At 38.1% G+C, this 14,492-nt stretch overlaps 1 protein-coding gene across 50 annotated transcripts in view; it reads right to left on the bottom strand.

Moving 5' to 3' along the window:
• Positions 1 to 14,492, bottom strand: part of LOC131429915 (zinc finger protein 271-like) — a 44,477-nt gene that overhangs the window by 29,762 nt on the left and 223 nt on the right. For 40 of the 50 annotated variants that reach the window (XM_058594371.1, XM_058594370.1, XM_058594393.1 and 37 more), the window contains exons 2-11: positions 14,075 to 14,408; positions 13,863 to 13,963; positions 13,321 to 13,771; positions 8,165 to 8,351; positions 7,227 to 7,310; positions 6,983 to 7,066; positions 6,585 to 6,668; positions 5,966 to 6,049; positions 5,481 to 5,564; positions 4,862 to 4,945 (exon numbers count right to left, since the gene is read on the bottom strand). In XM_058594371.1, the coding sequence (XP_058450354.1) occupies positions 4,862 to 4,945; positions 5,481 to 5,564; positions 5,966 to 6,049; positions 6,585 to 6,668; positions 6,983 to 7,066; positions 7,227 to 7,310; positions 8,165 to 8,351; positions 13,321 to 13,771; positions 13,863 to 13,963; positions 14,075 to 14,408 (1,577 nt within the window). The remainder of the gene's footprint in view (positions 1 to 4,861; positions 4,946 to 5,480; positions 5,565 to 5,965; positions 6,050 to 6,584; positions 6,669 to 6,982; positions 7,067 to 7,226; positions 7,311 to 8,164; positions 8,352 to 13,320; positions 13,772 to 13,862; positions 13,964 to 14,074; positions 14,409 to 14,492) is intronic. The other 10 variants (XM_058594405.1, XM_058594412.1, XM_058594417.1 and 7 more) reach the window with 8 other exon arrangements.

Raw genomic sequence — 14,492 nt, 5'->3', positions numbered from 1 at the left:
GAGAATGACTGAGAAAACCAATCCTCATAAAAAAAATTCCTTTTGTTGTTCTTTTTTTTGTATCCCTTCCATATATACCACTCCTGTCTAGGTTTAATCGTTTCACACGATCAGCCCAAAATAAGATATTTAACGCGATCTTAGCTCAAATATGATGATGTTTTATCAACTAAATTTCAGTTCCAGATAAAATCAGTGAATCTAATTTGTAAAATGTTTAGCGTTGCCCTAATTTGTAACTCTTTTTTTACTAAAAGATTTTCAGCGAAGTAGTCGAAACACCATTGGAACAAAACAAATGAAATTTTTTCAATGGTAAGGAATTCTAGATATAATCAGTAATAAGCGTAGAACGAAAAAAAGGGAGGATCATTTTAGTATGATCGGAAGGAAGGAATGAAATCAGTTTTAAAGGTTTATTCTCATAAAATATTTATTTAAACTTATAAAACCGATACACTGAAGAAGGATGTAAGTATCATTCCGAAATACGTATCTGTATTATAACGTTTGATACACTTTCATGAAAATAGTGACTTTGTAAGAGTATAATGACGTAACATATTGGAATTAAACGGTACAACAACAGTACTATTAGTGTCAATACATTTACTTTTGTTTAGTTAATAATTTTCGTCGTCATATTTTGTCAGCCTACGTGGGTTCGGATGCCCAAACCCGCACATAGAATTAGAGTTTTTCTAGTTCATTCTTTTATGATTAGTAAAACTGCTAAGTTGCACTAACAGTTCATTTTGAGCTGCCATGCACAGAAGAGTCGAAGATAAAACGTTGAATTTAAAGAAAAAATGTACTTGTAGTTATCAGAAAACCGCTACTTCCTATTAAAATCTCAAACGACAGAGCTTCCTTACGATGAAAATGTGAAACAGTGACAATTTATTGTGTCCCAACTCTAATATTAGCTGAAGAAGCTCCACAATTTTGATTTTTAGACGAAGAAATTGTAGCTTCAAAAAACATCTTATTTCATCGTTTTTTTTTTTGGAAAAATCGAACTATGTACGTAGGTAATTTCCATCAATACATTTTTTTTTGTCATGATAGAACATTAATTCGCACTAACCTGCTCAAACTTAAAATTAATTATAATTATGTTTTAAAGTTTTAAGATAAAAGGATATTATAAATTACAACAGAAGTGACGAGTCAGTTCACCGAATAGTGTTCCACTGGACACCGTTTCATCGAACGGATCAATTCATCGAAAGCCATTTTGACGAGTTCATTATTTTGCTGAAAGAAATATGGTACATAGAAAATTCAGTTTCGATAAATTTCTTATTTCCTTAGTTTCGATCAGAAAAACTTATTCTTCTTTCAACAGAAAAACTTATTCTTCTTTCAACATTGACCAACGTGTGGTCAATGTCACGTTAAAAACGAAGAGTTTTCCTTTTAAACTTGCTTAGTGGTTCCAAGTTGAGCTACTAGGCATTAACAAATCGAAGACGAAATGTGAAAAAAATAAACCTTCGGAACCCACAATACTAAAAATTCAGTATCACATTTACTACCCATACTCGCATATCAGTCCCATATCGATTTTCGCGAATTCTGAGTAAGCTCGAGAAATGAAATCTATCCTCAATATACTCTCAGAAATTGCAATAAAAGTGGAGAGTTTGTTCAGTAAAATGTGAAAAAAAATATCAACTCATGTCTGTCCCATATGCAAAGTACCCGCATGTTCAGTGCAAATTTCAATAATTTAATTTGTTGCAATATTGAAATAGCATTATGTATTACCGATATTTCATGTGTATTACCGATATTTCATGATTTAGAATTAGGTAGCACAATAAATCAAAAAAATCGAAAATAAAATTTTGATCGTCTTATTCTTGACATGCCGATTTTCCATATGGGACTGATATGCAAGTATGGGCAAGTTTAGGCTGCATACCATTTCTCGAAGATTGAAACTTTTAGGAAAAATTAGACATTTCTATAGCTGTTTTCTAGAAAGTAATTAAATTTGACTAAACCTACGAATCAATTTAGAATTTGACATATGGAATGTTATTTTGATTTATTTTGCACTTAAGATAAAATGATAAATGGTGCAACAAACAACTCGATTGTGAATTAATTTTTTAATTATTTGTGTTTTCCGCCAGTCTATTCGTTTCTCCAAGAAACATGTTTGAGAGACAGAGCTTGAAATTGTCACGTATAGTCTATAGCAGATTACAATCCAACAGCCTTGTCTTTGTGTTTTTACTATCTAATTCGTAAATGATCACATTCAAAATAAACGAAAAGAGAGGAAACATTTCAAAAAAGAGAGTATCAATACCAACGTCACTCATTTCCCTACAGGACGAAACAGATCTAGTCGAATTTCAATACTCATTTTTTTTCAATATATTGAAAATCAATCAATTTTAACTATATTGATAATCTAAAATATGACAAATCAAACTTTTTACTCTCTACAACATCTTTGGAAAGATAAACTACTATCGATACGAGCTCCAACAGGTAAAAAGTTTGGAGTATCGCTTTCTGTCATTATCGATTCTCGAAGGTTCGGTTGAATATCGATACTGCACAGTATACGATTTTCACTGAAAATCGAAAATGACTGTAAAAGTAAATCAAAGAAACCATTCCGTTTTTGTTATTGACTGGACATGGATCTCGTTCTCATAGTTTGCAATAGGAGCTGAGAGTGTCATTTATGACGTTTATTAGCTCTGATGAGGAAGCTTAAATAAACTTTGTTGGAGCCTGCAATTTTTTTATTAATGAAAAAATGATATGATATTTATATTGATATTCAGTTCATCATCGCCGGCCGTTACAGAGTAAGATTTCAGTAGGATTTAATGCGTTTATTATAATTTTTACGGGAAGCTTCAAATTTATTTTGGAAGCCAATTATTCTAAACTTCTACGAAGTTTTATACAGTGGCGTCTCGTGACAAAACTTACGGAATGTGCTCTGATTTTGTGGTATGATATTAGATATAACAGTTCGTTGTAAGTAAAAACTAAAGATTGAGGAATAAATATTCAATTGTGTTTATTCAATGAAACAACGATATACGCTTGAATGGGAAGTTTTTATTAAACCTATTTCGTATTATCGATACAATAGAAGGATTCGAAGCTCTGCACATCCAGCAAATCTGTGAATAACTTCATCTATAAAACCGCTGCGACGTTAAAACAGAGACAGCAATTTGTTTTCAACTGCCATAAGCATAAGCCACTGAGGCCATCGAATAAATAGAGAATCTAAAAAATAATTGACCCCTTGTGGAGTGCACGAGGTGCATATAAGGACGAGACGCCACTGGTTTTATATATGTTTCGTCTTCGACTCATCAGTGCATAGCACCGTTTGTCTCACAGTTTACTTCGTTTGGAATTACACCAACAGAAAATATATCATTCGAATTTGGCGTCAGCGTCACCTTAGCCACTTAGGAATAGACACTTTGCACAGACTCAATCGATTCTGTAAATAAACAGTAACGAACGAGGATTGCAACGCTTACACACTTAAATTTTTAATTTTTGAATTTGGTACATTCAATTCACATTTCGAATATTTTGTAACAAAATTCTATAAATAATAAACACAATGTTCGGTAAAAATATATCGCATAAAATGTAAAATTACTTTCACTTACCGAGCTTCGGTAGACTGGATAATCAATGACAATTAAGTGTTTTTATATTTGAAAAGCGAGAAATTGTGAAAACCTGGAGATGAACTTTTCATTGAAATTTTCAGTAAATATTCTTTATTTTTATTATATCATTGTGTCTGAATCACATCGCCATTTTCAAGTGTTTTATTTGTTTGTTGCACCTCCTAGCAATGGAGTGGAAAAATCCGAAGATCTCATAATTTTTCGTTAAAATAAATATTATCCAATAATTTAAACAGTGTACGGTTTGGTAGTTTTTGACAGGTCAGCAAAAAAATGATTACCGAAAGCTTTGTAATCAATTCAATTACCGCACGGTCAGCTGTGAAAATACGGTATAAAATACCGAATCAAATCGGTGTTCGTTAATTTTTCGTATTTTTTGTTTGAGTCAATAATATGCTTTTGATAAAGATCACATTTTCAGACATTAGTTTTCAAATCAAAACCATACGGAAATGGCACAGAACCCAATAACAGTAAAGTTTTACTGACAAAAATCTCAAAACTTTTTTTTACTGGAAGTAAGAAATGAATACTGAAAACATTTATCACAAAATGAAATCTCAGGTTGAAAAAAAAACTTCCAACCATTTCCCCATTCCCCCATATGTTCATGATGGTAAATTATCAGCCGAAGCCAATCAGCCTTAATTCGCTTCGCTAAAGTTTCGCTGTCCGCCGCCTCTGGCTGCATGCTACATCGATAAGAGGGCAACAAAAACCACATTTCCGTAAGCAGGCACCGTGTTCAAAAGAATCAACTAAACTGAAAACGACTTCATTTTATTTTTTGTTGTTGTTGTTTGGAATGCTTTTTGCGCTTCGTTTGATACAGAACGGAAACTTGACACGCGGGTTTTTGATCGATTCTAAGTGTTTCGCAGATTCGAATTTTGATTGCGTAAACGTGCAAGACCGGAAAGAAATAAAACGATAGCCGAATATTTTGTTTTTTTTTTTTCAAATTTGATTGGTCCAACAAAGGTACACGGTAGAGCACATGAGAACAATATTTTTTTTTGCTTTAATTCGCTAATAGGTGCCTGAAATAAAAAATCTTTTGAAGACTGCGGCGTAATACTAAAAAAATCATTATTAGCTATGAATACATTTAGTGGATACGAACGAAATGATGAATACACAACATGATTACAGAAAAGTTTGTCAACGCTCACCTGACATGATTCGTTAAATGTTCTTTTCGTGCGAATTTTTTCTCGCAATATGTGCAATGATAAGGAGTCTCTCCGGTGTGCCATCTGTTGCAAAGGTGGACCGGGAGTGGAGAGCCAAACGGAATCGAGAAAGAGAAAAAAGAGAGAGAGAGAAACAAATACGACAAATTAAATCATATTCCGGATTCTCCTCCTTTCTCGTTTCCGCCACAGATCATGTGTCGTGTTTTTCCAAACGGTATCTTTCGCCATCTCGAGAATTTAGAACAAAATTTGGAAGCCCTCCTCGAAGATAAAAAAACTCGGAAAATCTTAACCAAAACCAGTGAGCCAAATTTTTGGGAACTTATGGGTCGGGTGGATAAATTTTGAATAGTTTTGTTTGCTTATTTTGTCTGAAATGCCAAATTAGGTGGATGGATTGCCAAAGATTTCGAGCCAAATAGTGGGTGGTATAATTTAGAATTTTCATTTCGTGGAGAACGGAGCCTCTGGTTATAATTTTCCCAACTTTTTCGCCCGAGAATTGCTTTAATTGGTGCCAATGGGATCTCGACTCCACACGATATGTGTGCGTGCTTGCGTGCGTAACGACGATTATACAGGAGCGTACTCTCACCTTATGTGATACGTCAAACGCTCTTTTCTGGTAAATTTCTTCTCACAATACGTGCACCGGTACGGAGTCTCGCCAGTGTGTATTCTGTTTTTCGGATTAGAAAGATGGGGACAATTTGATTATTCGCGTTCAATACGAGGAAAACTTTAACCCAGCTTTGAGCCCGCCGCTAATCGTTGTCTAGGTCGGTATCCCCTTTCGAAGGGAAGTATAGTATGTATAGTAACGAAATTTTTTTTAATACGAAACAAAACTACAAACTGTACAACAAAACAAACCGACTCAAAGAAACGTTCAGGCCCCCTCCTTTCACACGATTTTCTTTTCCGTTGTTCTTCATTCGACTTTTTTTTGTTTTTGCTATCGTTATTAATTTTTTTCCATACCAAAACAACCTTCAAAAAGAAATAAAAGGGGGTGTGCTTTATGTGGTGGAGCCAGGTTACAATTTTCCCAATACCAAACATTCTCTGGACGACGCTCACCTGACATGATTCGTTAAATGCTCTTTGCGCGTGAATTTCTTTTCGCAATAGGTACACTGAAAGGGGGTTTCTCCAGTATGTAATCTGTCGGAAAGAATTCAGAAAAGGTTGGTTCCGAATAAGATTATACGCCTCTCTTCTGGATATGTGTAAATTTTCTCCGGGGGCAGGAAGCAATTGTCGTTTCAATTTTTTCACGTTGTTTTCTTCTTCGTTTCGTTTTTGGTAACAGGAAAACTCTAACCTAGCTTCAAGTAAGTTCCAGTCTCTTTGAATTACGGATCGATTACGTCGTTCCCACATCGGTACACTACTGATGCTTGGTATGTACGTAGTAATCAGAACAAAAACTCACTACTAATTACGTCACACACAGATACAACAAAACTCACTCACAAAGTTTACGTTCGAACGGTCCAAACGGACACGTCCCGCAAGAAAATCACTATCCATCGCGTATGGAGAGTCAGAAGAGCACTGACACCCAAAGCCAGGTTACAATTTTCCCAATGCCAAAAAACTAACTACTTTAGTATTTACTACTCGCTTTTTTTTAATTAATGAAAAGTTTAACTTGTGGAGAAAAGGTAACTACATAAATCGGAAAAACGACGCTCACCTGACATGATTCGTTAAATGCTCTTTGCGGGTGAATTTCTTCTGACAGTACGAGCACTGGAACGGCGTTTCGCCGGTGTGTAACCTGTTGGAAGAAGAGGAACGTTAGCTTTGCCGGGTTTAATGTGCCAATGTTTCTCCGAACTGCGCGTTGCGTTCTTTTTCTGCTAAACCACGTTCCTCTTTGCACCTTGTGTCAAGGGGGAGTGAAGCGTAACAAGCTTTGATCGTTTGATTTTTCAAACTCAGAAAGAAATGCGCACTGGATTATGCGTGGCCGAAGCTACCAATCCCATAGCCACAAGCATAATATCCAAGCAAACACATGCTTATGGCTATCAACATTACACTGCTAAAAACACTACTGAGAAGGGATTTAAAAAAAAACACTGCGCTCACCTCGTGTGATTTGTCAAATGCTCTTTTCGCGTAAACTTCTTCTCGCAATAAGTGCACTGGAACGGGGTCTCTCCGGTGTGTAACCTGCGGTTCGGATTAAACCACGTGGGAGCCAAGAAAAGAACGTTATCGAAAATGATCGAATGTTAGTACATCTTCCATACCGGGGGTAACCAACCCAGCCCAAAATAGGCTGGGACGGGATTCGTTAAATCGAACCGGACTGAAAAACAAATCTTCTCACCTGACATGATTGGTAAGGTGTTCTTTTCTGGTGAATTTCTTCCCACAGTATGTGCACTGGTAGGGAGTTTCGCCCGTGTGCAATCTATCCAGGAAGAGAAGAAGAAAGAAGAAAACAGCGTGAGTTCAGTCGAAGTAAGCTTGGTGGAATTTTTCTGTGGAATAATTTTGCTTGCTTTGTCTGCTTTTGACAGTTGCGGTGTTTTTTTTCCTTTTCCCCCCCGGAAAGTACTCTCAACATGCAGGACGACCACGCGGTTGCCTCGACCTCTAGACCAACCGGAGAGATCACACAAATCGCACGATTCGGCGAGTTCAGTCGGAATCCGTTTATCAATTTTTCGCGCGGCTACCATCGAACGGGACGCCGAGCCAGCGATGCAGTCAAGGAGGCCGCTCGTGACTGGCGGCGAATTTCAGCAGAGGAAAAACGACGATTCCAGCGGCAAGCAGAAGCTGCACCGGTTCGCGCCAGGACCCGAAGCAAAGTGTTCAATCGGATCCTGAAACTATTGGACAACTCGAGCGACGAGAAAGAGCCACGGTCAGCTCCCCTGAGAGACGACAATCTGGTCAAGATGGGTAAAATGATCGAACGTTGGAAACTGCGGGCATATCGGTCTAGCATAGCTCACAATAATAACCCATTCGCTACGAGGAAGCTTCCCAGACGGAAATCATATCCTCATATGTTCACCTAGGATTATCACTTTCTCTCTCTATCGATGTCATAAAATTCTACTGTAACAATAAAATCAAGTAGTAAATGCGAAACCCAAAAAAAAACACAACTTAAAAGCAGACAAAACAAAACATCAGTTTATCAGTAACATTCGCTGAAGACAGGCAATCGCTCCTTCTGTACTGTATTCGATAGGTGTTTCCTTGCGTTGGGACCACTTGAAGTGTCCACTCGCGGGAAGGATCGGTCATACTCACCTTACGTGGTTCGTGAGATGTTCCTTCCTGGTGAAGGTTTTCCCACAGTACGGACAGCGGTAGGGAGACTCCCCGGTGTGCTGACGCACATGGTTGGTCAGGTGTTCCTTCCGAGTGAAGCTTTTCGCGCAATAGCTGCACTTGAACGGTGATTCGCCCTGCGGATGCTGCTGACGGATGTGGTTTACTGAAAGAACAGATTCAAAAAGAGTGCTAGGCGATTAACGCAGTACGAGGTTCCGATGGTCACTGTACCACAGTAGGAGTGGGACTTTTTTGTAGTGTACAGAAAACTCAGACTCAACAACGGAAGGCAATTATACGGAACACAAATAGTGGGGACGCATAGAATAATTACAAATGTTGGAAAGAAAAATAGAAATCTATCGAAATGTTACCAAAAGTATATAAAATTTTCGAAAGGTTTCGATTATTAATTTCCCGAATTTCACGTCCCAACCTAACAACAGAATAATGCAAAATGTCGAAAAGTATAGCGAATCGAAAATTGGAAATATTTAGATGACAGTGTGGTCACATTTCAAAGTGCAAAATAAATTAACTCATATTTTTAATTGCTAAACAGTTGCGACGATCCACCAAATACGTTACACTCTGTATTTTGGTATAAAAGTGACTCTTTCAACTGTTCGCATAAATGGCATCCAAGTTAAACAGTTTGTTTATATTTATTATTTTAATAGTTTTTTTTTATTCCGTTCAAACCAAAAGCGATACAAAGCCAACTCATTATTCATTGTATCTAATCAAATTAGTTAAGAACTGCTAGCAGTTTGCTGAAAAATTAAGCAGAGAATATTCATACGTTACCAGTGTTGCGAAAGAATTCAGACTGTCTGGCTCCAGCCTAACGTATGAAGGAATTTTAGCTGAGCTCGGAATATCAGAACAGATTTTCTCCACATTCACCCCTTCATGTAGAACGTTTCTCTTCAATATTCTCATTACATCCCGATTCTGCGGCCCTTATTACCGTTCTCACGTCCACTTTCACATTCACTTCACTTACATGTCACTTCACTTGATTTTCCCTATTACCAGTATCACGCGTAGTGAAGTGATCACTGTAGTGGAAAAAACTCATTTTTTCAACGAAATGTTGGTGGCGTGATGTTCATAATGACATCAAGTTCATCCAAATATTTACTTTTGCCTTTGAAGCGGCTTCCGTACTGAGGACCTAAACTCACTTCACTCTATTTTCACCGTGAAGTGATGCCGATAATAAGGGTCACAATCACTTCACTTGGTTTTCACCGTGTAGTGATACCGGTAATAAGGGCCTGCATTCCGAGCGAGCTTTCGGCTTCACATACCTTCCGTGGAATTCGGCCTTTCTGTTTTAATAGCGTACAGAATCATTGCAAGGCTATAATACTACGATCTTCAAACGAAATACAGAATAAGAACTACACATTGGATCGAAATATTCAGAAATCCAGAATCAGACTTGTTCGGAGGAAGACCATTTACATCATACTCGACAATAAGCACATTATATCCTATGCATATCAACAATACCCTTAGCTTTAATTTATTAATTCTTTGATACTTTCTTTGCATCGAGGCACATTTGCTATGTTGATAACTGTTGATAGTACTAATTTTCTCATCTGATAATCAATTTGCAACTACTAAAAAAGGCTACAAATACCGTTATAAATGAACCTATGACTTTCTACAAGGAATGCCTGATAATGAATGCTTACTATTATTTTTATTGAAGCACACAATGGTGTCGTCAAATTTTACTACGAAAGATTAGGATTGATGGTCCAGTGAAAATTCAGTGGTACCATAACAACAATGAATTCTATTATAATGATTGTCATACTCATCCAATTGCACTCAATTTGGTCCGATTGAAGATTATCTAGCAATTGGTAGACTGAAACAGAAAAAAATATTGGAAAGGTGACTCGGGGTGCTTTAGAGATGAATGCATAGTAGTAATTTACCCGATATATGCTGGGTAAATTCCTTTGTAATTTGTGCTGAGGCAAGATATGAGATATGAAACAAATTTTTTTCGAAACTGATAAAGTACAAAAAATAGCTGAATACATATAAATTAAGCCTACAAACTGCTTAATCGTTCAGCTACACATAATGTAAATTGATCAGCTGATTTGGAATAGATCGTGTCTTGCATCGTGTCCAAAAATGAAGTGTTAATACCAGAAACTGATAAAACTGTAGCAGTTAGCACTGCTTTCTACATAGGAAATGTTATTAACCTTATCTCGAACAATCCGTATATCGAATTTCGTTTGATGTTGAATTTTGTGTGTCAATGCTCTCTGCATATTTTGCTGACTGTGTCAAAAGACTCACTTTAAATATTTGCGTCATTAGACACTGACATCCAGAAAGGCGAAACCTAGTGCAAGCTAATATTCAACAAATAGAATTTATTTATTGATTATACTGTCGTAGATTGACTTCTTTCAGTTGACAAAATATCATATAAATAACATTGGGATCGATCTATTGGTTCTAAAAGGGAATGAGTTGATCAATTTCGGCGATTGATGAGTGTCAGAGCTAATAAAAGTCATTTTCATTGATTCAAAATAGACGAAAATGACGAGAAATCAATGTCACTCTCAGCTTCGCTTGCAAACTATGAGAACGAAATTCATGTCCAGTCAATGACATAAGCGGAGCAGTAGTTTCAAAATGGCGTTCTTCCTTTCATTTACCCTTTCAGTCATTTTCCGTTTTCTGTGAAAATCCCATAGTATGCAGTGTCGGAATTCAAACGAAGTTTTGAGAATCGAAAATGACAGAAAAAGGTTTCACAATGACTTTTACCTGTTGGTGCTCGAATTTGTAGTAGTTTCGGTTTCCAAAGAGATTCTGGGATGTAATTACTTCGATTAGGCATAGATTCGTCACTCTTTAATGTCAAGCGTCACAGATTTTCAATACATCGATGAAAAAATGAGAATTGAAATTCTGCTGATGCTCTCTGCAGACGTTAGTTTGGTTTCGTATTGGAAAGAGTGACGTTGGCAATTATACTCTCTCATTTTTTCAATGAGAAACGAAAATGCATCGTCTCTCTTTGTTTGTTCTGGTGTCGGTCATTTACGAATGAGACAGTAAAATATTGAAAATGAGGTTATTGGTTGTCAGTGTTCAATAATTTTGAACATTGTTCAGAAGAACCGGTTTAACCATATACCGAATGTAGTTTTCATTTTTGGTGTGAACGGTAATACCATTTTGACAGTTCTATCTCCAGTTTTACTTCTCCTTTTGAAAAACCATAATGCTTCAACTAATGGTGTAAAAGCTTTGCTCACAACGTTCGCATTCATATGCATTATGAATTTAACTCGTTACTGCTTATCAGGCCCGTGCGCAGGGGGGGGTTTTGGGGGTTTTAACCCCCCCCCCCCATGAAGAATTTTTTTTAAATTAAGTTTTATGAACAATGGAGTACTTATTATATTAAAGTGCAAATAACTTGACAATTCATATTTTTTTGTCAATTTTTTATCAATTTATAAACTAATTTGAACCCCCCCCCCCCCCCCCCCGCACGATCCTGTCAGAATTCGTTTTACATTTTTGGACACCCCCCCTCTCCCCTTGAAACCCCCCCCCATGGATGATTCCTGCGCACGGGCCTGCTGCTTATCTTGACTCCAAATATTTAAAAAATACTGCTTTTCCGGTTATTCATGGTTATCTCCGAATACTCAAAAGTGAATAACAAATTGCCTTGAGTATTTTCTAATGCACAGAGCAAAAACGTGTTGTAAACTTTATTACAGCATTCTGTCTCAAAGTAACTTTTAAAACGACGCCTCATATTAAAATAATATGTTTTCACAAATCCTCAGCTGCCAGAAACCGTTTTCGCTTGAGCTACCAGAAACTTACCAAGAGTAATTTTGTCAAACAAACAATTTTCACGAAACTAGGTTAGGTTCGCACTTAGCAACGGGAAGTAAGTGAACTCGATACACAATTCCCGTTAGAAACTGACTCAAATTTCAGTTCAATGGCGTTGAAACTAGTCTTGAAGCCGACTTTAAACATACGGTTTGACAGCATCGTTGAAAACAAGAATTCGTAGTTATCAACATATAAAACCGAAAACGACCAAAATTCAATTAATCTGTTACTTCGCCTATCAAATAGTTACAGGAAGCCAGTGGCGTCCCGTCCTTATGTGCACCTCGTGCACAGCACAACCGGTCAAAGTGAAGATATTAACTGCATCCAACTGCATCTTTATTTCTCCGTACAGATGAGCTACTGCACGGATTCAAATACAGACGGAATTACTCAGCTCAGCTCTGAGATTTGTTGTTCTCTGTCACGTTTGACTCTATGAGAACTTGTTTGCACACCTTCAGAAGAGGCTTCAGTGGCTTATGCTTATGGCAGTTGAAAACAAAATGCTGTTTCAGTTGTAACGTCGAAGCGATTTTTTGATGAAGTTTTTCTTCAATTGTATCGATTATTAATTAATATTATTATTGACAAAAATAACAACAAATCCCATCCAAAAGTATATCGTTATTTCATTGTATTGAAAAACACAATCGAGTAGACATTCTTCGATCTTTATTTTTCACTTAAAACGAACTGTTACATCATATGTCACACCACATAATCAGTGCACAACCGTAAATTTTGTCACGAGACGCCCCTGCAATAAGCTGAAGTGCTCGACGGTAACAGACAAAATAAATTCTTAATTTGTTTTCCCTATGAGAAATTCTTACCACTGAGGTAGGATGAGTAGTATGTTCGAATGTTAATGTTACTTGTGATGAAAAATCATAAAAACTGAAATTCAACCGACCGTACACAAGTTCATGTGCGGTGCGCTGTGCAATCGAAATAGTACATTTTTGTGATGTCATTTCTCACAGTCCGTGGTGACTCGAAGAGCATGGGATGGGAGCATGCTTTCCATTTTGTGTGATGCCTTTGAAGGATACTTGTACACGCCAAATGATCATATTCGATATTTCATTAAAATTGCATTTATTCTGTTTATCGGTGGGTACGGGTATTAAAAAAGTAAAACTGCATGTTGCCTGTTGTATCAGAACCCACCCATCGCTAAAATGAAATGAGCAAACAAAAGAATTTCAAATCCAAACAAAACTCACATTTACCATTACTATGACCGGCACTGGTTGTCGCAGTATTGGTAGCGGATGATGGCACTAGGCTAGCGGAGGGACCCGTTAGCATATCGGAAGGTAGCTTTCCGAAGACTTCATGGTACGAGAGAAATTGACTGAGATCCTCGATGTTGACTTTTAACATTTCCACGTTGTTGGGCGGTTTGCTCGGATCGTGGTGTTCCGGCATGTTGATCTTGACGATCGACCCGTCCGGACCGCGCACGTCCATCAGGTGGGCCGGTATCGAGGGCACCTTGAACTCAGGTTTCACGATCGAAATCGGCTGGGGCGGCGGTGGATGGGCAGACTGAGGTGGACCCTGCGTCGGCGGTGGTGGCGGATGGTGACCGCTTCCACTGTGTGCCGGATGGACCTGCATGTTACCTAAATACTGGGGCTTCGTGTGATCCGTTGGAACTCCTCCGTTCAGTTGCTACGATAAAGGATAACAAAAGTAGAAGTTACAAACGTTTGAAAAACGAAAGGAAAACACACAAAAAAACTGTAGTCACGTGTCTCATTACCTGTAGATGTGCTCCGGGTGGAGGCGCTGGATGGCTGCTACTCCCTCTGCTACTATGCGTGCTAGTAGCAGGTCCGGAGAGATTCGTTAAGTGAGTCGATCCTGAATTGGGTAGAAATTAATTTTGAACAAAAACGGTTAGCAATACACTTGATTGATGACAATCGGAATTGGGTGTTTTGCTTCAATTTTGGCAGCAAAACTTGTGCACACCTATGGCCGATGTAGGTACAGTTGGTGCCGAGCTGGCACTGGGTGGCGTTGGTCCGGGAACGCCACCCGGATTATGGTATAATCCTGGCGCAGGCCCGAGCGCGTGATTTGCACCGGGAGGATGCCGACTTCCTCCACCCTTGGACGACGTCGTCGACGATGGCGGCTGATGGGACGGAGGCGGTTGTTGATGTTGCTGTTGCTGCTGCGGATGCTGTGACGGTGGAGGATGCTGTTGCTGATCCGACTGCTGATGGTGCGGATGTTCGACTTTAGGTAGTGGATACACGTTCGAATTTTGAATCAAATTGGTCAGCACCCAAAACTTATTCATCTACAAGAAGGGAGAATGAGGGATTAGAGTTTGGTGCTCGGGAGCTGGCGAACACTCGCTGCGGATGAGCTATCAAAGTACTCA

Source organism: Malaya genurostris, chromosome 2, assembly GCF_030247185.1.
Source record: "Malaya genurostris strain Urasoe2022 chromosome 2, Malgen_1.1, whole genome shotgun sequence".
Lineage (NCBI taxonomy): Eukaryota > Metazoa > Arthropoda > Insecta > Diptera > Culicidae > Malaya > Malaya genurostris.
The sequence above is the reverse complement of the archived record's forward strand: the minus strand, read 5'-3'. Positions and strand labels throughout refer to the sequence as shown.